At 43.5% G+C, this 21,322-nt stretch overlaps 1 protein-coding gene across 3 annotated transcripts; it reads left to right on the top strand.

The window, feature by feature from the left end:
- The first annotated feature begins 3,104 nt into the window (after positions 1 to 3,104).
- Positions 3,105 to 13,335, top strand: dyrk3 (dual specificity tyrosine phosphorylation regulated kinase 3). Of its 3 annotated transcripts, none has more exons than XM_010787882.1 (6): positions 3,105 to 3,937; positions 5,933 to 6,042; positions 9,238 to 9,446; positions 9,586 to 9,889; positions 10,105 to 10,521; positions 10,609 to 13,335. In XM_010787882.1, the coding sequence occupies exons 1-6, from the start codon at positions 3,895 to 3,897 to the stop codon at positions 11,338 to 11,340; spliced, it is 1,815 nt and encodes a 604-aa protein (XP_010786184.1). In that variant the 5' UTR covers positions 3,105 to 3,894; the 3' UTR covers positions 11,341 to 13,335. The 3 variants fall into 3 exon arrangements, with proteins under 3 accessions (XP_010786184.1, XP_010786183.1, XP_010786182.1); XM_010787881.1 differs by having other exon boundaries at positions 9,538 to 9,889; XM_010787880.1 differs by having other exon boundaries at positions 9,535 to 9,889.
- Positions 13,336 to 21,322: the final 7,987 nt, after the last annotated feature.

The raw sequence follows: 21,322 nt of genomic DNA, 5'->3' as shown, positions 1-21,322 counted from the left end.
GTATCATAAATTGAATACATTAAACCAAAGCTTATTTCCTATAAACATTTCCAAGACGAACATTTTTGTTATTTAATACCATAAAATCATTAATAAATGAGGCCCGTTGTCCATAAGCACATGTTTCTCAGTAGACCTGTCTTTTTTCTTTTTTAACGCCACCACCCAAAGCCCAAGCTGTTCCTGCTGGCAGTGCCTTTTGTTTCACGTGCCCCCTGTGGATCTATGTAAGGTGTGTTTCAGCACACAGGTGCCTGAGTGTTTGTGTGGGTGCTTTTGCATGTGTGCAAATCTGTTTCTTGGGTGGTGTATCACATTTATTTTCTTTCCCTTCCCTTAACACATTTGTTTTTCCAACCAAAACCCTCTGTGTGGCGCGAGTTATTTATTTCATGGTCCACCTCATCCATAAGATATTGTGTCAAGGGATGTTGAGACTTAATGCTTTTTTTGCAATTTATTTTTGTTTTATTTGAAGAAGTGTGTTTAAATATAGCAGTAGAACTGTACAGAATATCACAATGAAATAAAAAGGTCATCCCTTTATTGAAATGTTCTCATATCCTAATTTCTCTGGCTTCCGTTTGTTCAACCCTTACTTGAAGAAAAATCTAATCATTTATACCTTTATCACATCACGTAAAAACATTTTGAAAAGTGTTAAACTACAGGGTGTAATTCTAGAATGAATACAGGAGAGTTACAACGTTACTTGAATTGCAAATGCGTTTCTCATAGTTCTTAAGTACAGGGTTGGGTTACAACAAAAACAAAGAGAACTCCCACTTTGTCCCCTTCTTCAAGCTGATCTGTTTCAATGAGATACATATAACTGAATTCCGACCAACCAATGGAGTGAAAGTTCTAGAAAAGGGATCAAGAATTTGATGTTTTTTCTTAAATCATGTGCATATCATGTTCATATTGTAGACAGCATATTTAATAAATAAGTGCCTGAGGATTGTATATACTGATTGATTTCACATCTCATAAGAGAGACACTAAATGCATTGTGAGGTGGTTAATCTCTTTTAGCCAAATGTGATGTCCAGACATGCCCCAAGTAGAAAGTGCTGAGCTTAAAGTTTTCATCTATTTTTCTTCACCCAAAGCCAGCTGTATTGCGTTGTAATCACCAACAGGTGGCAGTACCTCCTCTACACTGCAGGTACTATCTTAACATGCAAAATGTAAACTGTCAGCGTGTATAAAGTGTAATCTGGTTTGCATGTGTTATGATATGCTTGATATGATAAAACCTTCAGGTGTTCTAGTGACACTTTAACACAATACTTTCCCTGATATGGTCTGTATTCATTCAAAGGGCATTCCAAAGGTGTTAGACCAATAAACCTGCAGGTGTCAGTGTCTGTCACAGGCTCTGAGACCAAATACAGCCACCCACAACCCCCACAAGGACCTATAGGTAGCTTTGCACCTGGTCCCATCTCTTGCTGGGGTTGTAAATTCACCAGCTGTGATTAGAGTGCCTCTTAATTTACAAACTTACACCTTGAATCCTTTAAGAGGAAAGTGCAATAAGCAGATCAATTTATAGGCATTGTCACCCTACTCTCTTATACACCACCGTCCAAGAATAATCAGCATGGCCAAGCTGGCCTTAAGGGTTGGCTGCTGCCCAGAGGGCCACCTAAAACTGTGTCAGTATGCTTATTTATGGCAGCAAATATAGACAGACCCCTCTTCTCACCTCTGAGAAAGAGCTAAGATTAGCATCACCCTCTGCCAAGCATGTATCACTGTCTGAATTTAGCCTGTTCCCCTTCTCATGCCGGCCCAGTCTCACTCCGTCTGTCCTCTGCCCTGCCTCTTGCTATATCGAGCTCTGTATGGATCTCCATGACTTCTCCAGTTTCAGTCCATGGTTCAGCTTTCCATGGCCAGATGCACTGTGGAAAGGTCTTCAGAGCCCTTGGTCTGCAACTGCTGGTTTGACAATGCAATGCATCTGTTTATTGATTATCAACATGTTATTTGGATAATAAAATACCCATCACAGTGGCCAAGCTGACGTCTTACAATTCCCTATGTTGTCTGACCGAGACTCCATAGAGCGTCAGTCACTTCCCTAATGTCATAAGTTCCAGAACCTACTTTTCTTTTGATAGAAGATTGATGAAAAGAGCAACTCTACTCTACTCTACTCGCCCCTGACTGTCAAACATGCATCTGTAAAAACGTCTGGTACATTTTAATTCATACTTTGTAGAGGGTTAATTCATAGGTTTACTAAATATTTGCTAATGGTTTAAAAAGCAGTTATTAGCCATTATCAAGCACAACCTTTTATATTCTATTCGTGTTTTTAGGTTTCTCTTTCATGCATTATTTGACCTTTGACCTTTTGTGAAAGTGATATTCAGGTTGGACCAAAATTAGTGTCTAAACAAATGACTAAGGTTTACACACACTTCTTCGAATATGTTTATAAATAATAATGACTTTTTAAGATTTATAACTGATTTATGACTTTATCCTTTATTCTGGATTTTTCACTATACATTTATCAACGTTAAAGATGTTTTATTAATGTATTGATGTTTTGACTTGAATAACTACTAATTAACCCATTGTTCTCGGTTGCAGTTCTAGGTAAATTTTTACTGGGGGGTGGTGTGCAATGCTGGGGCCGGTTATTTTATGAGAGGCATAGTTAATGTGGGACGAAATAGACATTTATAGTTCAGCTTAGAAATGAAAGTGCACATCAAAAACCCATGATTGGTATTGTTTTCAGTTACAGCATTTGTGGTAATAACTTGGTTTCATTTTTTATTAAATTACAATTTTAAAAAAACAAACACTTCTTAGCTCAAGTTACAGAGCACAACCATCAGTGCATCACTATCCCAAATGGTATAACATAGACACATTTGTCCTATTCTTCCCCACTCCAGAACCGCCCATGTTTGTACCACCGAGTGTATTTTAAAAGAGCAAATGTACAGTAACACAGTATTTCTGAAACACACTCGCATTGGGCGGTGTGAAGAGCACCAGGAGTCCGCTGCGGGGCGCCCTCCTGCCGGCTGTGGGGCTCACCAAGCCCCGCCCCGCTCCTCCCTCTGTCTGCCTGCTGACTGTGGGCGCACTGAAGACGCCCTTAGCAACAACACACAGCTGCGTCGAATAAGATACTCCTACCGCGGAGCAGAAGGATTAAGCATCGCCGCTTTATTGCACTGAGTACAGGTGATTCTGCGAAGGTGATGCTCCGGGTGTGTTTGCGGTTAACATGGGGCTTAGAGTACAGCTAGCCTACTCTGGCTAGCCATCCCTAGAAGACGAGCGGCCCCAAGCTGTCCCGAAGAAGGACAAAATCGTGGGGGTTCACCGAGTGGTAGCTCCGCAGCTAGCTCACTACAAAGTCAGCTAACCGGGAATAAGCACGGGAATGGTGCTCTGTATTGACTCCTTGTACCGACAGAGAAAGGCGAGGGGCACACGGGTCAGACCATCGACCTGCAATATTTGGACTCAAACTATTTTTACCAGAGGGAGCGGCTCTCCGGCGGACGAGTGTTTTTGTAGCAGTGCGAGCTAGCGGGCTAGCTAGCTGAAGGAAAACGACCCCCACCGCCTGCTTAGGGTTTTCCAACTGTAGCTAATGTTAGCCAGCACGATGAAGATAAAAAACTCTGTGGTTTAATCAAACAATGATAAATTACAGTTAGAGCCAAGGAAACAGCTAGCTAATCCCAAAGGAAAGAATAACTTGAGTTGGTTCTGATAAGGTGCTAGCAAACATTACAGTTAAGCAGAGTAACACTCGCTGTTAGAAAAGTTTGCTTCGTGAATCTTTGTTTTTCTCTTTTTTTTAATTCGGATTTTTTTCTTCGCTTCGGATGCTGGCATCACATTTTAATTGCAATCATGATGATAATAAGCAGGAAACCAGAGGGCCCAATAGCAACAGGTAACTACAACAAAAATATCGCAGTACTTAAAATGTGTTTTTGCTTCTTAATTGTTTAATGCAGATTCGGCGTTAATGTGGAACAAAGACTAGCTGCCAGCATGGCGTGGCGACAGTTTCTAAAGTAACTATTTACAAACATGTAATGTTCCTCAAATGGCTTTAATTCACTTTTGAAAAAAACCTTTGACTGGGTTTAAAAGGCAAGTCGTGTCAGTGTGTGTGTGCAGAGAACGTACAGATGTTGAGGGCCTTTCACAAGTCTTCGGTTGTAAACATGTTTTCTTTTGCTTTGATATTGATAACGAGACTTATGTCTGTGAATGTTTTGGAAGACAGCCCAGGAAGCTCCGCGTTGTTTTTACACATTGTTCGTAAGCCATTTATTTTGTTATCAGTGTTAAGCCTTGATACTTTTAAACAACGGTTTCGGAATGTGTTCCATGGCCGTCATAGTTGTTGTTGTTTAATATGTAGCCTTATGGGCACTTGCCTAATCTTTCTGTGGTGTGTTTAGGCTTGTGGCAATGTTTAAGTTTGCATTCTAGAAAAAGTTAGAACACTTTGTGACATTGCTTTCCAGATAGTGTACATTGGACGCATTGTCTGCAAAGAGACACTTTGTCCAGCACACAAGGAAGAGGAGGAGACAAAAAGCTATGACTTAACCCCTCCACACCACGTTTTATGACACATGATCTGCAGTAGGTCTCTTTGCTCGAACCTTGTTCTCTAGCCTTTGCTGTGCAGAGGGTTTATTTCACAATGGGTAGAGCCAGCTGCAGTTAGGGGATATAGAAGTGTGTGCGCGCGCCCCCCCCCCCCACTAAGAAAGTTTAGTTGGAAAACAAAGTCAGATGCTTTACAGAAAGTGCAGACCCCCACTGGGTAATAAGCAGTTTGCAAAGGGCTAATGAGGCCTGTTCTTGCCTTATATTGTGCGTGGAGCCCTAATGCCCCTGTTTACTGTGCTGTGCAGGTCTAATGCGTCTGTTTCCAGGCAACAGGTATAAACTGTCCTGTTTGTGAGCTCACGCAAGGGACACGGGCTTTGACGCACCTGCACATGGTTACAACACTCTCAAGGGCTAGAGAAATATTCAAATCTGCAACAGTTTCAGTCTGTTTGCTAATGAGCTAACCAAACACAATAGCTCTATAATTGGCTTGGGCTATCAGGCTGCTTATCCTTATTTCAAGCCATTAGAGTTTGTTATGTCAGGTGCAGTGTGGACTACAGGACTGTTGAGATGATGGACAGCCGGCTGGTGGAGGTTTGTCATTTGAGTACCTGGCTTCCTCCTACAGTCGTCCCCCTCATCCATCTACTCTGTCATCTCACATAAAGGTGTTTGGCTCAGTGCCACAGAGGTGAGCACACTATTGAATGACAAGCACCAGCATCCATCCATAAGGCTCTATTTCTGATCACACCTGGTGTGTGCAATACATGACTTGGTCTGAATGGACAGATGGACAGACGGCAAGAAACTGTCGTCACAGAGGCATCTGTTACTCCCATTAGGCCAATAATACCACTTGCAGCGCTAGCGATCTCGGACCATAAGCCCTATCTAAGCTGTTCAGGTCGGAGCTCTGGCTTTGGATACAATGTATTTGACACAATAGATGCAATGGGTGTATCTGCTAATAATGGCCGCTTTTCACCAAAAATGTGGGTTTAGTTTTTGTGGCAGACAATGTGCCCCGCTGGTCTGTAGAGAGGAGCTGTGTGGGGCTCTCCTGCTGAGTTTAGTTCACTGGATTTGTTACCAAATCAATTGTTTCAGTCTCAAAGTAGTCATTGGTACCGGTAGGTTGCTTAGTAAACCAATCAATGGGACTTTGCTTGGTTTAAACAAGCAAGGGAGATTAGATGGTTTTCCATAGACATCGCCTCTGAACGTCAGCCTTTATCCCCGAGTGCATCTCTGTCGCAGATCTGATGATTTCGCATTATCACGCTGACTTATTTGTTCCACTCTGTTCCTTCAGCACGCCATGGGGATGGTCTCTATGACTCGTACATGAGGACAGACCACATCCTTAAAGACGACGCAGATACAAACAGTCCGTCTGGGCTGCCCCCCATGCCCAAACACACAGTAAGTGCACACACCCAAACACACATACGTATATGCACAAACCCAGCAAATCTGTATTTCCTGTGCCGGAGCACACTCTTGTCTCCAGACATCCTGTTCCTCTGAGATGTATTCTCCACTCAGCCCTGTTCCCATTCATCACATTTACAACCCTCCTCCTTCTCCCTTCAGTCTTGATTTGCAGGCTTATCTCTGGTCTTATCTGCTTCCTCCAACTTGTGTAATTCAGTCACGTGTTAATAGCCTTCAAGAGAGTAACATGTGATCAATATTGATTCACTGCCCGAGGGGAAGAGTGATGTTAGAGTACAATTTTTGCATGACCGTGTCAAATCAGTTGAAGTGAAGAGGCCATTTTGTGTCTCTAGCCAAAGTTAATGTGATCAACAGCAGTTACCAGTCTTGGGAACTTTTGTAGTTTTAATGTGCATTTTACAGTTCATTGGAAGTACATTAAGCACAGAGCATACTGTATGTCACCATTTGCATTAGCTAAGAGAAAAGCCTTTTTTTAAAAAAGAATGTGTAATGCAGTGTAGCTGTGCATATTCAGAGTTATCAGTCCCTTTTTATTCATAGAATGTAGGTCATAGATTTCCATAGACTTTACATGTAGTTAAATATAAATGAGTTTTTATTGCTGATAAGTAAATATACATTTGTTCATTTTTTTGGTTAACTTCTTTGAGTACATTTAGTGGTCAGACAACACCAGTCCTTAGGACATTAAGTAATGCATTTTCCCCTAATTGTCCTGGTGGGGTATCTGTAAGCTTTGTTTGCCTCTGAAAAGCCCCTTTGGCAGAAAATGCACACACACAAACAATGATACTTCACCGCCCCCCACACCAGCAGAGGAGGGGGAAAGGCTGGTGTGATATATTGTTAAGATTTATTGGGCTTGAAAATGTGACCCACAAACAAAATCAACAATCCACATTCTCCCTCCCCTTCCACTATCTCATGTAATCCTCCCATCAGTGTTGCTTGTGCATAGGTTAGTCCTAGTTTTCTCTTTAGCCTTGTCCTTCTTCCTTTGTATTTTCTGTCAAACTCTCCGAGGTAATATCCGCCCCAGTTCAGCGTTTTGTACAGCCCAGTTGCCTCATGCTCTATTAAAGTCAACTGATATACTCCCGCTTCCTTGTAAGAGTAAGGCAAGAATGATTACAATACATTGTAGTAGTGCTTAGTTCTGGGCCATAATGCAACATTAATCAGTTTTTGTTATGTCTATGACCCATATCTCAGCTTGACCACGATTTGCTGATGTGTCGAGTTGTTGCAACGCTCAGACTTTGTGCTTGAGAGGAGGAAAGCGTATTTGGGTGTTTCTCTGACTAGAAAAAGAGATTAGCCCTCCTCCATCTGTTGCAGATTTGCACAAAGAACACTCGTTATTCATTGGTGTTAGAGAAGATTTTCGCTCCCGGAGTGCTTGTCATTTTCATAACTTCTAAAAATGGTTTTTCTAAAGCGCCCCTTAACCATTCCAATCAATGATCCATCAAAGATAGTGCTCCACATGCTGAAAGCTTTGATTTTTAAGGCCAGTGTTTGTGGCCGGGTGAGTGGGCTCAATCGATGACATTCACTATGTTCATAGTACAGCTTTGGGACAACAGCTGCACCGGACCCTGGGTCAGCAGCAGGGCTGTTGTAATGAGTTAAGACTATATGGTTACATGTATGGAAAACCCTCCTGCATACCACCTCTATTTTAGGACTCAATCGTACAACACAAACACACTCCGAGGCTGGGTCCTCTTTCAGTGGAACATGTCAACACTTTTAATGTACATTTCCTTGTTGTGTTAATCGGGGGACACTGTTTCAGCCATAGCCAACCTGCTCAGCTGTGTGTGTATAAGCCGCAGCCAGAAGCTCCACAGGGGAGCAACGTTATTTAATCACAGAAGAGAAGACATCATGTCCAAGGATCTAGTTTCCCTCAGATGGCTGAAACTGCACTGACATTAAATACAGGAGCTTGTGAAAGAGAGACAGCTAGACACACTCAGTAGATGTGTCTGTATATAGGAAGGCCACGCTGGGTTTATGTCGGCGTGTCTTATTAACATCCACACTGCTTCTACAGTTTAAGAGTATAATCTAACTTTAATGACTGTCATTTCCCTTGAGCTCCATAATCTTGTGGAGGGCTCTTTCCGCTGGTAAGCGAGAGAGAGAGAGAGAGAGAGAGAGAGAAGGGAGGGAGAAGCAGAGAGAGGAGGAATGAATTCCTGGGGTTGCTGAAACCTAAAGCAAGGGCAGGACACTCGAGCGTTCCTGAAACTCTTCTGACCTTACAGTTGTATTAGGCAATGGTGGATTCGTCACTTTGAAAAGTTTGTCTGCACATTTGTCCAAAAATAGATTACAGTGTTTGTGATTGTTTAGACTGGAGGAGAATTCAGTCCCTGTCACTCAAATTGGATGTTTGTTCGTTGTGCAGTCGTATTGAGCCCAAACAAATGAAAAGAGAATTAAAATACGCAGCTAAACAATAGCAATACCCTTTACCCAACAGCTTGCAAACAAATCAAATGGGAACCATGTTGGTCATTTTGCACGGGTTGGGGTGGGCCTGCGTTTGAATTTGTTGCCAAACTGGATCTAAATCCAGTTGCGCTGGTTCACCTGCTGCCTTCTGTATCTCGGACTCTCTGCTCTGTGGTTAGCTGTTGATATTAAGCCTCTTATCAAAGGAAACCTGTGATAGATCTGCTCACTAGCTAATTCCGCTTTCTTAGTTTTACATTCTTTTATTTATTTAAAACATGTAACGTATAAGTCAAACAGTAAACGTATGGTAAACTCTAAGTAACATAATGCACGTTTTCTTAAACAATATTATAATAAAGACTGTAACTTATAACTTAAACACTTATAACATTAAAGTTTAAACTTATTAAATAAATAAATATCAAATACGACACACAACTATCCCAATGCTATTTTTAGTCACCCTACTGTTCTGGCAAAACTAGTTTGACAGATTAGTTCACTCTATTTGTTAATGAATAGTAACGTGATTCAGGCTAGTAGTTCACAATGTCTCTCTAGTCTGACAAAAACTGAGCGGTCCTCTCTTCCCTCTATTGAACACATTAATTCAACGCAATGATCAAAACGTCTTTGACACAATGAATCGTGTTCACCCTGCTCATGGTTTGTCTCTTCTTCCTCTCACAGGTTGTCAGTAACAAGACTGTAATGAGGGAACCGGTAAGTGTGCGAGGTGGCCAGCTGAAGGTCAAGTACCTGTATGAAGACACCACCACCAACAATCGAAAGGTCAACGCCATAACAACGGCCGCCCCTCTGAACAGTGGGACCACGGGACAGACGCCCAGTAAACCCGCCGCGGTCTCCAGCCTGTCGAAGGAGCACAGTGTAGACAGGTAAGGAACAAACACACAAGGACACGCCACTATAACTTCAAAACATCCTAGTAAAGTATTCTAAAGCTGCCAAAAACACATTCACAAGCAGGAGGAACCCCCCTTCACAGCATGTTTCTGTCATGCTTGCTTGCCGCAGCACTGAATCCAGTAAGGGCTCCAGTGAATCCTCCGGCACGCTGGGCGTTGGCAGTGGGGGGAACAGCGGGAAGCTGTGCGGCCCCCTCACCCCCGACCAGGCTCTGAGGCTGTACCGATCTCAGCTGACCACCCTGGAGCAGACGGAGATCCACTCCTACCCAGACATCTACTTCGTGGGACCCAATGCCAAGAAGAGGCCTGCCGTCGCCGGCGGCAACAACAACTGTGGCTACGACGATGAGCAGGGCGGATACATTAATGTCGCCCATGACCACGTGGCTTACCGCTACGAGTTCCTCAAGGTATTGAAATCTTCCTGGCTACAGATGATCATTTATGATAACTCTCAATGTTAAAGCCTACAATATTGTCATGAAACTAATATCCTGGAATGTGTTACAAAATATTGTGAGATTAGATTTTTTTCTGTGTGTCAAGTGTTTGGGCTATCACAATGACACCGTAGAAGTACTATAGTCTGTGAAGCTAACCCAGCCTTTTCTCGGGCTCTCCTCAGATCATTGGTAAGGGCAGCTTTGGCCAGGTGGCGAAGGTGTACGACCACAAGCTGCAGCAGCACCTGGCTCTGAAGATGGTGCGCAACGAGAAGCGTTTCCACCGGCAGGCGCAGGAGGAGATCCGCATCCTGGAGCACCTCCGCAAGCAGGATCGCAACGGCACCATGAACGTGGTGCACATGCTCGAAAACTTCACCTTCCGCAACCACATCTGCATGACCTTCGAGCTCCTGAGCATGAACCTGTATGAGCTCATCAAGCGCAACAAATTCCAGGGCTTCAGTCTGCCTCTGGTCAGGAAGTTTGCGCACTCCATTCTGCAGTGCCTGGAGGCCCTGAGCCGGCACAGAATCATTCACTGTGACCTCAAGCCGGAGAACATCCTGCTGAAGCAGCAGGGCCGCAGCGGCATCAAGGTGAGACCCCTGGCACGTTCACCTGTGGCCCCTGCAGAGCGATAAGTGGTTTCCTACGTTTACTCTCTCCTCTCTTGTCTCCACCAGGTTATTGACTTTGGTTCCAGCTGTTTTGAACACCAGCGGGTGTACACCTACATCCAGTCTCGTTTCTACCGAGCTCCAGAGGTGATCCTGGGTTCCCGCTACGGCCTTCCTATCGACATGTGGAGCTTCGGCTGCATCCTGGCCGAGCTGCTGACCGGCTACCCGCTGTTCCCCGGCGAGGACGAGGGCGACCAGCTGGCCTGTGTCATGGAGCTGCTGGGCATGCCCCCCCAGAAGGTGGTGGAGCAGGCCAAACGCGCAAAGAACTTTATCAACTCCAAGGGCCACCCTCGTTACTGCGGGGCCAACACCCTGCCCACAGGGGCCACCGTGCTGACGGGGTCTCGCTCTCGCCGCGGCAAGATGAGAGGCCCCCCAGGTAGCAAGGAGTGGAGTGCCGCGCTCAAGGGCTGCGAGGACCCCACCTTTACTGACTTCATAAAGAAGTGTTTGGACTGGGACCCCTCGTCACGTCTCACCCCTAGCCAGGCCCTCAGACACCCTTGGCTGTATCGCCGCCTACCCAAGCCCTTACCAGGGACCGAGAAGAGCCAAGGGGCCACAATGAAACGGCTCCCCGAGCACCACAGCACCTCTTTCCCTTCCATCCTGGCCAAAGGGGGGCCTGGCTTAGGCACCACAGCTGCCAACAACAAACTGCGGGGCCACACGATGGGAGACTCAGGAGAGACCTTACCTCTTCGCACGGTCCTACCCAAACTTGTCTCTTAGAGAGAGAGTGCTGTCATCTCCTCTCTTCTCCACCTCTGCACTCCTCAGGAGGAGTCGGAGCACAGGAGAACATGGAGACTAGGTTTTGAAACTCGTTTGGTTGTTCTTTTATTTGTTTTCTACTGAGAGGTGTCGACACCCCCCAGTTCCCGGTTTTTAATATTAGCTGAGCAGAGCAAGAGACAATAAATGAAACACTCAAAAAAGATGTTTTTATACAGAGGATTTTCTTGAGCGGCTGTGGAATTTCTCTATACAGCCACTGATGAGGTTTGATTTTTAGATAATGCTTTTTAAAAACGTCCTCGTACGAGTGGACGGCTTCGTAAAGGAGCAAATGTTTTTAACCTGCGTGTGTTCTCACGTCATGGTGTGTTTTTAGTAAAAACACACTCGAGCACACCTGCACTGTCACTTGCCTCACATCACACTCTTTCTTAACTCGCAGAGGACGCCATCCCTTTCCTGGGAGAGTGTTCATCCGAGTGAAACTTGAAAAGGGCTACAGAGATTACTCTTATCACACTAGAGTTATTAGCAAGCAAAGATTTGTCTGATCCAACCTGATTTAATAGAAGAAAAGAATCGTGCGCTAATGTTCGAGCCCCTGTACACAAATGTCCCCTTGAATACACAATAAATGCCTTTACACAGGTAAAGAGGGACTGGCATTATATGGTGAAGAATGAGGAATACATTTTTTAGCAATAAGTCTTCACTTCTTTGTCTGTTCTAATTGTTCTCTTTTTCTACTTTTCCCGGTCCCTGGTGCTTGCATTTCAGCTCAAAACGTGACGTTGGTATGTGTGTGTGTGTGTGTGTGCTTTAGCCCTGTGGTGCTACTGTGGGAGTTGTCGAGGCGCTGTCGGACAACCTATTTACAGCCCCCCCCCTCCGCCTCCCAACTCCCCCATTTTAGTGTAAAGAGTGGGGGTGTTGGGAGGACAGTAGCTCCACTCAAACTGTCACAAAGGTGTCACCATCACACTTCACAAACTGAGCCTGTCATGTGAGGCTGGCTCCCATAAACCAGTATGTATATATTTATACTGCTGCAAGTGCAGTGAGGTGCGAGTCACTGCACGCATACACCTGCGGGTGGAAAGTTGGCTGCGGAAAGTTAAAAGTGGTTTGAATGTCACAAGCCCCTGCCCCCTTATTGGCTGCTGGGATCATTGGCAGCGGTGCACTAATCCTAATGGAACAATAGGTGCGTTCAAGTGTAGGAAAAAAGGAAGACGGTATGTAAAACAATGAGCCACATTTTTTTAAATTTTAGGATGAGGTGTAGATGGGTTGATAGGACGGGCCAGTGACGGAGGGTTTTTATGGTACTGAAGAAATAAGTGTTTCTCAGGGAGACATACTTGATACATCCCTTAATCTTATATTAACTGTGTTCCACTTACAGTCCTCTGTCCCGACTGTTGATGAACATGCATGTAGTTTTGTCCGCAGAGAGAGAGAATGCGAGTGTGTCTGCAAAGGGGGTCTGCATGCTCCACAATCTGACCTAGATACTCTCCTCCCCCCCACCGACTCTTTCTCTCCCACTCTTGTCTCATGTAGGGCAGGGAACCTCTTAAACTCACACACAGACAGTGAACCATGGTGCTCTCCAAAACACACACTCGTCAGGTGCAGGTTGTATGGACCACACCGCTCAGAGTCCCTTCTCTTGTCCCTCGTTTCCTCAGTGAATCTGTCAGGGATTTCTACTCTGTCTCAGTTTTTTTTCTTTTTTTTTATAGAAGTGAATTCTATTTGCTATTCAGTCCAGAGTATCACAGGATTTAAAATGCGGAAAAAGAGGAAAGTGTACCGTCATGTTGTAACTAGTGGTGTGCGTTAGTAGGAGGGTGTTTGGTGTTCCAGCATGAAATCACAAACTGTTATCAGAATGAGTGACTATGAGAAGAGAAACTGTACAGTAACCAAATGAAGTTGTGATAGTTTCTTTTTCTAAAGAAAATAAAAAATGATTATTAACTGAAATGTGCTACTCTGGGGTGATTTCTAGTATGAGAAAAATGCATATTTTGATATTATAAAAACGACAGATTCCACGAAGAGTGACACAAACATTCCCTTTTTCAGTTTGGTAAAGTCCAGTTTGAGCAGTTCAGTGTCAGATAAGATTGCCACAGAAAATGAAAGATTTCAAAACATCTTAAAGCTCAGTTCTGAGGAAACCTTGGAGTTAAGATAGTGTGACAATAAATGAAACAAAACGTCAATCAATTCCTCATGTGTCGCCTAAGCTGACGCTCTTGTAACCAGCAGTTACGGTGTTGTTCTTTGCTATGCGACACCTGGGGTCCGTGTTATGAAACAAAAGTGTCTCCAGACTTCCCCCGGTTAACTCGGTTCGGTGAATCACCATAAAGTGAGCTGGATTTCTGTCTGTGATTAGATTACAGATCCAGTGAACACTGGAGACTCTGATGAGTCAGCAGCCTGTGACACAACTTAGAGGCAGCGTGTGATACGGACACCCAGTTGTTATTATACACTACAGTGAAAGTCATGAAGATCACAGAATAAGTAGAACAAAGCGTAGTGTGTGTATATGTATATTATATATATATATACACACACACACACACACGAGTGCAGACTGTGTCTAGGCTAAGTCAAAGGCCGCATTTGCTTTCTTATAATGTAACGCATCTAAATGTTTAATAGGGTATGACAAAACATCAGATTGTGGTTGAAGCGAGGGGTCCGAGGCGGGTAGACACAGCTGCAGTTAATAAAATGTATGACATGCAGAGGTTTGTTTGAAGAGAGATAATGAGCTTGTGTGGAAAATAATTGGCATTATTGTTCATTTATAGCTGCAGCTGCTTCTTCCCTGCTGTGAAGCATGAAAGGAATCTGTCATGATTAGTCAACAGAAAATTAATTGTCAACTTTTTTGATAATCCATTTACCTTTTTGAAATAATGTAAAAAGAAGAAAAAATGCAATTTTTAAGACTGGAAATTGAGATTATTTTGTTTTTCTTTGCTTTTTTATATAACATTAAACTGTATGTGGATTTTAGACTGACAATACAAGACATCACTTTGGACCTAGAAGAAATGGTATGGACATTTTTCATAATCACATAGTTTAGCCATGTTTACCTGTTCCAAGATTATTTTGTATCTATACGTGAAACGATGTAATGTGCCTCTGCTTGGCTCCTGCCTCTCATACCACCCAGTGTGTCATGTGTCCCATCTGTAGGGTCAACAGAACAGATGCACAACACCATCACAAGTTCTCCTGTGAAGACAAGAGTGGGAAAAGATTGACGACTATTTGATGAGGACGGCAAACTGATCGTCAGAGACGCTGATGATTCATGTGTGTTTACACTCACAGGCTGGTGCCCTGAGGTAGGAAAAAGTCAGGTACTCACGTAACAGGAGGAGGAACTGGTTGAGCAACATCGCCTACTGAATAAGACGTGCACGAGCTGGTGGTTGGTGAGAGGGTGGCTGAGTATGTTTAGGAGAATTTTGAGCCAATGCCAGCTGATCTTCAACAGGAGCGAGGTTGCTTCAGGCTAAAATGACGTGGGGATCGTTACCGTCTTGGCGTGGCTCATTCTGTCCATCAACGGGAATGTGTTCGGGATTAATCAAATGATTATGTGATCAGATTAGACAAACAAACACATAGACAGGAGACAGCAACCCCTGTTTTGATGAGCTCAATGGTGATTCTCCTCTTCAATTATGCTTAAGTGTTCTTCACATCATCAAGCCAAGTGCATAACATAACAGTGAGTTTGATCTCAATAGTTGTTTATCTCTTTCTCTCTTCTCTTTCTATTAATGTAAGAGCAGATTAGATCAATCCCATTAGACTCTAATCCTCTCACCTTCTGAGCATATGGTCTAAAGCTCACATCCTTACATCCCCTTGGCACACTGACTTCTATTCTGTGATCCACACACGTTAGATGGTGTCTTCCTTCTCTTCTCTCTGTGAGGATGATGTGGAACGGCAGCAGCAGTTCTTGTTGTGGACGGGGACTGTTGACAGCTCTGTGATTACCACCAAGGTTAAGAAATCCTGTCCTACTTGTTGCATCATGTTTGTCTCAAAGTGTAAACATCTCTCTATCCTCTTTATGTCCTCCATGATGTTGTCATGTGGATTCCTGTGATAAAATGGAACCAATCTATACCCCTCCGGCAGTCGGTTGTTGTCAATCGATACACTTTGAGATGAATCAAAGGCTTGAATCTTTATGTTTAGTTTGAGGGGCCATACTCTTTATTCTCACATACTTGCTAACTATGCAGATTTGCTTTGGTGTTATCCATCCTGTTTTGAAATATGCCTCTAGCCCATTCATTTCATTTCAAACCTTTATTTATACAGAATATTAAAATATAGTTGAATAGAGTCAAGCAAGGCAAATGTGAAAATTGATTTTTGTTATTACTGCGAGCCAACCTTTTAATTCAATGTTTTTAGTGTTTGACATAAACTGCTGGCTGTAAATGTAGTTATTGGGAGTTTAAAATTGATCCAAAAACATGAAAACTAGAGGGATTACACCAGTTGAAAACTCCAAATTGTGCTAAAGATATACTGTACAGTGGGGAGGGCAGTGTCCCCTTCCCTGTTTCCTACCCCCCTCCCTCCGTCCCGTCCCGCTTGCTTGGACAAAACCCATCTTCAGACTGAATCATTTCTGAAAAGCACACCTGTATGGTTTTGCGAATGCATGTTGATATGCTATGAAAGTGACAAACAGACAAATAAATGCTATGATTAAAATTCAAACACACAGGCGCACAAACGCACACAGTGTAAACAAGCCAGACAGTGACGCAGCTGGCAACTAACTGATCATTTTTTTTAAAGCACGTCTACTTGTCGTTATGTTTTGTGCAAGCTTCTTTAATGGACGGTGGAACCAAAAGCAAACCGAAGCTTTCATGATCAATTCGCAGGGTTGTTACCTATATAGTTTTGATGATTGTTATCGTATGTTTGCTGCTACCACAAAGGCTCTGAAAGTACAGAACATGCAAACTGTACATTTGCACTTCCCTTTGTTCTTCCAGTAGATTTATTGTGACAGGACATCCAACCTGTATTTAGCTAAATGGCAGAATTACCTAACCTTGAAGGATTCCTCTGAGGGCTGCCACCGCCTATTATTATATGGTGTTCTGTTTGTTTGCATATTTGCACATTATAAAACATTCTTTATGTGAGCTCAGTCATGATCCACCAGAGGAACTCGTGCTGTCTGGTCCCAAACTTCAACCAGAACAATGACTCACCGGTCCACAGCGCTCCAACGCAGGTTCCTCTTTACTTCACTCCTTCATTTATACAATACTTGTTCTTGCTTGATATTGGAAGGGACAAAAAAAAGTCTCTCACACAGAACTATAAACACACTCAGTCCTGGGTCACAGAGTGCAGACACACACCAGAGCTATGCGTGTCGCCTGGCTTTGCGATGGCAGCAGCAGGAGAATTCCACATTACTCCCCCCACCCTGCAAACCCACCCCAACACACACAGAAAGACAACACATGTCCCCACATGCACAAAGGCAGAATCCAGCCTACTGTTCCTTGCTCATACACACACACAATGACACACACACAGCTGTGAGCACACTAGTCGTATACACACAAATGCACAGCTGAGCACATGTCCACACAGGCTGAACAGATGCAGATCGTTGGGAGAGGTGGGGTTGTGCTCCAGGAACAAATGCCCACCCATCCCACCAATCTACATTCCACACAGACTGCAGCGTAGAGGATCTGTGTTTTTGGTTGCATTCTGTTGGGACCTTTAACTTCATCTTACTGGTGGAAACCTAATCTGCTCATCAGTGGTTACTGTATTTGTCACATATGCAAGACCCCATATTTAGGTTTTCAGTCTTGTTTACATGATCTGGCTGGGTCACAGTTGGGCCTGGAATAGAAGATGAGTCATCCCCTGTCTAGAGATGAATCCCACAGTCTGTTTCTCTATATGTCCGAGTGTTTGTATGTGATAAGGTTTCATCTGTTTTTATGGTTGTGTCTCCCCAACTCTCTTATAGCCTGAAGGTAGTATGTCTGCTTAGCAACACTCTGGGAAGAAGCTCCAAGGACACATCAAAGCTTTCATTCCGCAATATCTGATAGCCCACCTACTTAAAATCTCTGCGGAGGTTATTTTCCACAGTCTGCTCTTCTTTCACTGTATAAAATAAGGAGGCTGATGAATAGATTTATCATAAAACATGCAGTTCAGAGGTATTATTGTGATTTTTTTCCTTCACAATAACCAATGACTTTAACTGCATTATTGCATGCATTAAAATCCTACTATACTGTACAAAGATAACCGGCCATTTGGACCGTTTTAATTCTTTTTGAAACGTAATAAAACGATTATATATATATTAATGTATTTGTGCAGCACTTAAAAATAAGGTTTATAAAATGCTTAACATACAATAAAACACAACAGCAGTAACGATAATAAATAAGCAATGTAAACAGATGAAACTGAACACACCAGCTAACAACAGATCAAAACTGGATGCAGACAAACTAAAACATTGGAGTAAAGGGCGTTATAAAGGGACAGGTCACTCTATGATCATCTTAACCCTACATGTTATTCCCCGCATACGTCCACCCTCACACTACCAAGAGATGTTCTGATGAGCAGAGTGACCCAATATGTCACTGTGATGCGGCAGCAAGCTCTCCCGCTGCAATTCACATTGTGTTTATGTTCTGTGGATGTAACACAATGTAGGTTATCTGTGATGAAGCTGTTGGCTCCTATTTTCTGGTCAGGGGCCTGCTGTCTGTTGTCACAACCTCTCTGTTGCTGGGTAAATGGGATATTTATGGTTAGTTTCAGGTTTCACAGAGAAAACAGGACAACATTTAGCAGGGATTTTTTGGAGTTTGGAGAGACACTCATCTGCTGGTATGAACCTTGGCCTTGTTGCTAAGATACCTAGTTTACCTCTCCTGCCTCAGGGCCCAGGTCCATACGGACATTCAGGAACCTTGAAGCATAATTGACTCGGGGCATTTTTAAACCCGGGGAAATGTTTGAAGCAGAAATGGACTGAATACCCTTATGTCTGATACTTTTATGCCCTCAAAGTTTGTTGTGTGTGTGTGTATGACACAAGCTCACGGGTGCATGGGGAAATACAGCATCATCAGTTTCTGTCACATGCTTCGTCTTGTTTATACTTTTACTGCAACTGTTTTACAAGCGCAACATGCAATTTGTGTGTTATTCAAAGTGAAGAACGAATTCTGTGAAATGCCCATACTGTGCTTTACAAGAACAACAATTTAGTGTGCTTTAGTAAGGTCATCTGTAATTTGAATACTTTGAATGCTTTCATAAGAGCCAGTAATTCTTCACCAAGGGGGTACTTGTAAGTCAATTTAACGCCGATTACAGTTAATCTAGTTTGACACACTGCATTACTTTGTCACAAGGAGACAGAAGCTCAATTGAAATGTTGTATTAAACAACATGTGTGTTTTTGGGCCAGGACCAACCACCAGTGTAACAAGCAGTTATCTATATATATTTATCTATCTGTAATATAGTTTGTTTGTGTGTGTGGGGGGTGGAGAGGTGGCCTCATTCTCTTAAATGCCCTCTTTCTCTCATCCATCACTCTTTCTCCTTTAGAGCAGCTGCTGGGTGAATTGTCGTCCTAAGAGCTTTTTCCATAGTGTGGAGAGCCATTTTCCGTCTGCTTCTGACAGAAACCACTTTGACCAGCAGAGAAGAGTGGACATTTCCCCTGGGAAGACAAAGCCTAATCTGCATGGTGGATTCCCCTTTTCCTTTATCCGTCCTTTTCCTCCAAGGTAGACTGAGGAAATGTTTGAACACAGCCCATCAGCTGGCCCATCAATAATTCAGTCATTCTACACTGCGTTAATGTTTATGTTTCACTACTGGCTGAACACAGGAACTCTGTGCTATATTAAGAGCTAGAGCTTGGTGTTGAGAGGGAAACCATATTAATGAGAAGGTTTCATGCAGAAACATTTTTGAATCGCTGTTACAATAACTGATGCAAAGCTTTTTATGTACAGACCCCCAGAGATAAGGCCGTAGTTTGAAATATCCTTGTTTACTTGGTAGTTGTATAGTACGATGAAAATATTGATTCCACTCTCGTTTGTGTCCAGTCAATACAGCCAGCAGCTGATCAACATAGTTTGGAACAGCCTGAAAAACAGGGAAACAGCTAGCCTGCCTCTGATCAAATGAACACGTTCTATCTTCTTTGTTAAATCCCCACTCAAAACTTAACCGTAGCCACACGATAACACAAACGAACCAACCGACTCAGGCATCGATAGTCAAGCAACTTTGTAAACTGTGAGGTAAAATTACTGTTTTTGTCAGTGGAGTCTGGTGGCATTGAAGAGAGCATTCCTTAATTTCCCTGACAGAAAGAAAGGGCTATGGTATGCCTGCAAGGTAAAGTGGGATAAATGTTTCGGTATACAGCCTACTCTTAAACTAACATTCATTTTTTTTAAGTTGGGTCTTTCTTTTAGGTTGCTAAAATACATTTTGCTGCTTCCCCCGTCCTCAGCAATACAGTTGCTTTGCTTCTGTGACAGCATTTCAATCTTTTTCTCCAAACTTTTGGTGTGCCTGACCGCCATCTACTGTAGGTAATACACTGACTATTATTACGTAATTTGTACAACCCTATTTCCAAATATTTGAACTATAACTTTAACTCCCCTCATTGCCCCACGTGTGCCTGGGTATCATGGATGTGTACACATGGATTAGAAGGGCGAAACTGGCTCATGGGGGTTGCATGGTGCACACAAGTCAAGGTCAGAGTCAAAACACTGTTTAAACTTAAACAGACACAGATGAACAAAAAAATAAAACAGTGGGAGGCCTGCCGGATTGAACAGTGGTAGTCCATCCTCTATGTTAAGTCCAGAGTCAAGGATTCAGGGCTTAAAGTTACTAATCCAGTCAATTGGTGTAATGTACACTTAAAACGTGAGGCAGCCAGCGCAGTATTATGCCTATACTGTACAGCCAGTACAGACTGAGGGGGCATAATGACATGTATTTATGTCACTTATGTGAAAATGGCACAGGTTCACGTCTCATAGTGAACAGGTGTGTGGGTGCTGCATATCCACGTGGACATTCTGTATATGTATGCCAGGAGTAGGACAGCTAGCTGGCATGAGGCTGGGACGGGACATGATATTGGCTGAGGGGAATATATGTTTGAGGAGTGAGCTCCAGGAATGGAAATCTACACCAGTGGGACATGCTGGTCTGTGGGTCAGACCACCGTACAAGGGCATAGTGGAGGCAGAGGACCGCTGTACTGGCCTGCACATGCACACACATCTTGGTGGGAGTATGCATCTGTGGCTGCAGAGGGGAGGGAGGGGAGTGGCAGGGGGGTAGTGCCAGCTGGGCAGCTTAAAAATAGTGCGGAGCGGAGCATTGCAACCGCACGGGACTCTGGGAACACATGATCGTCCGTCCAATAGTAATTCACAGCGGATTTCTCTCAGCTTTGTGATGACTGACGAGACAAGAGAGGACGATGATTAAACCGAGTTATCTAAAAGGGTCCTATCTGGGCTGTCTGGTTTTATTCATAGGAGACTGATTGGAGCAGAGTGAGTGTGCTCTTATGTTAGAAGAATGTCAGGTGTGGCTGTGTTACAGGTGTTTCAAGGCAGGTAAGGTAAGAAGTGGAGTCAGTGTCGAAGCAAGCCAAGCAGACTCGCACTGGCAGTGGGGCAGTAGGCTGAGTGAGTGAGGTGATGGGGATCAGACTGGCAGGATTAAAGAGCACTAGGCTGACCTCTTCCAATACACAGAACAGAGAGAGAGGATAAAAAACTGAGGGGGAGGATGCAGGAACAGCTGCTCATTACAGAAAGACCGGCACATTAAACACCCTCCACCCCCAACAATACAT

Source organism: Notothenia coriiceps, unplaced genomic scaffold (genome assembly GCF_000735185.1).
Source record: "Notothenia coriiceps isolate Sejong01 unplaced genomic scaffold, NC01 NC01_scaffold00031461, whole genome shotgun sequence".
Classification (NCBI taxonomy): domain Eukaryota; kingdom Metazoa; phylum Chordata; class Actinopteri; order Perciformes; family Nototheniidae; genus Notothenia; species Notothenia coriiceps.
The sequence above is the reverse complement of the archived record's forward strand: the minus strand, read 5'-3'. Positions and strand labels throughout refer to the sequence as shown.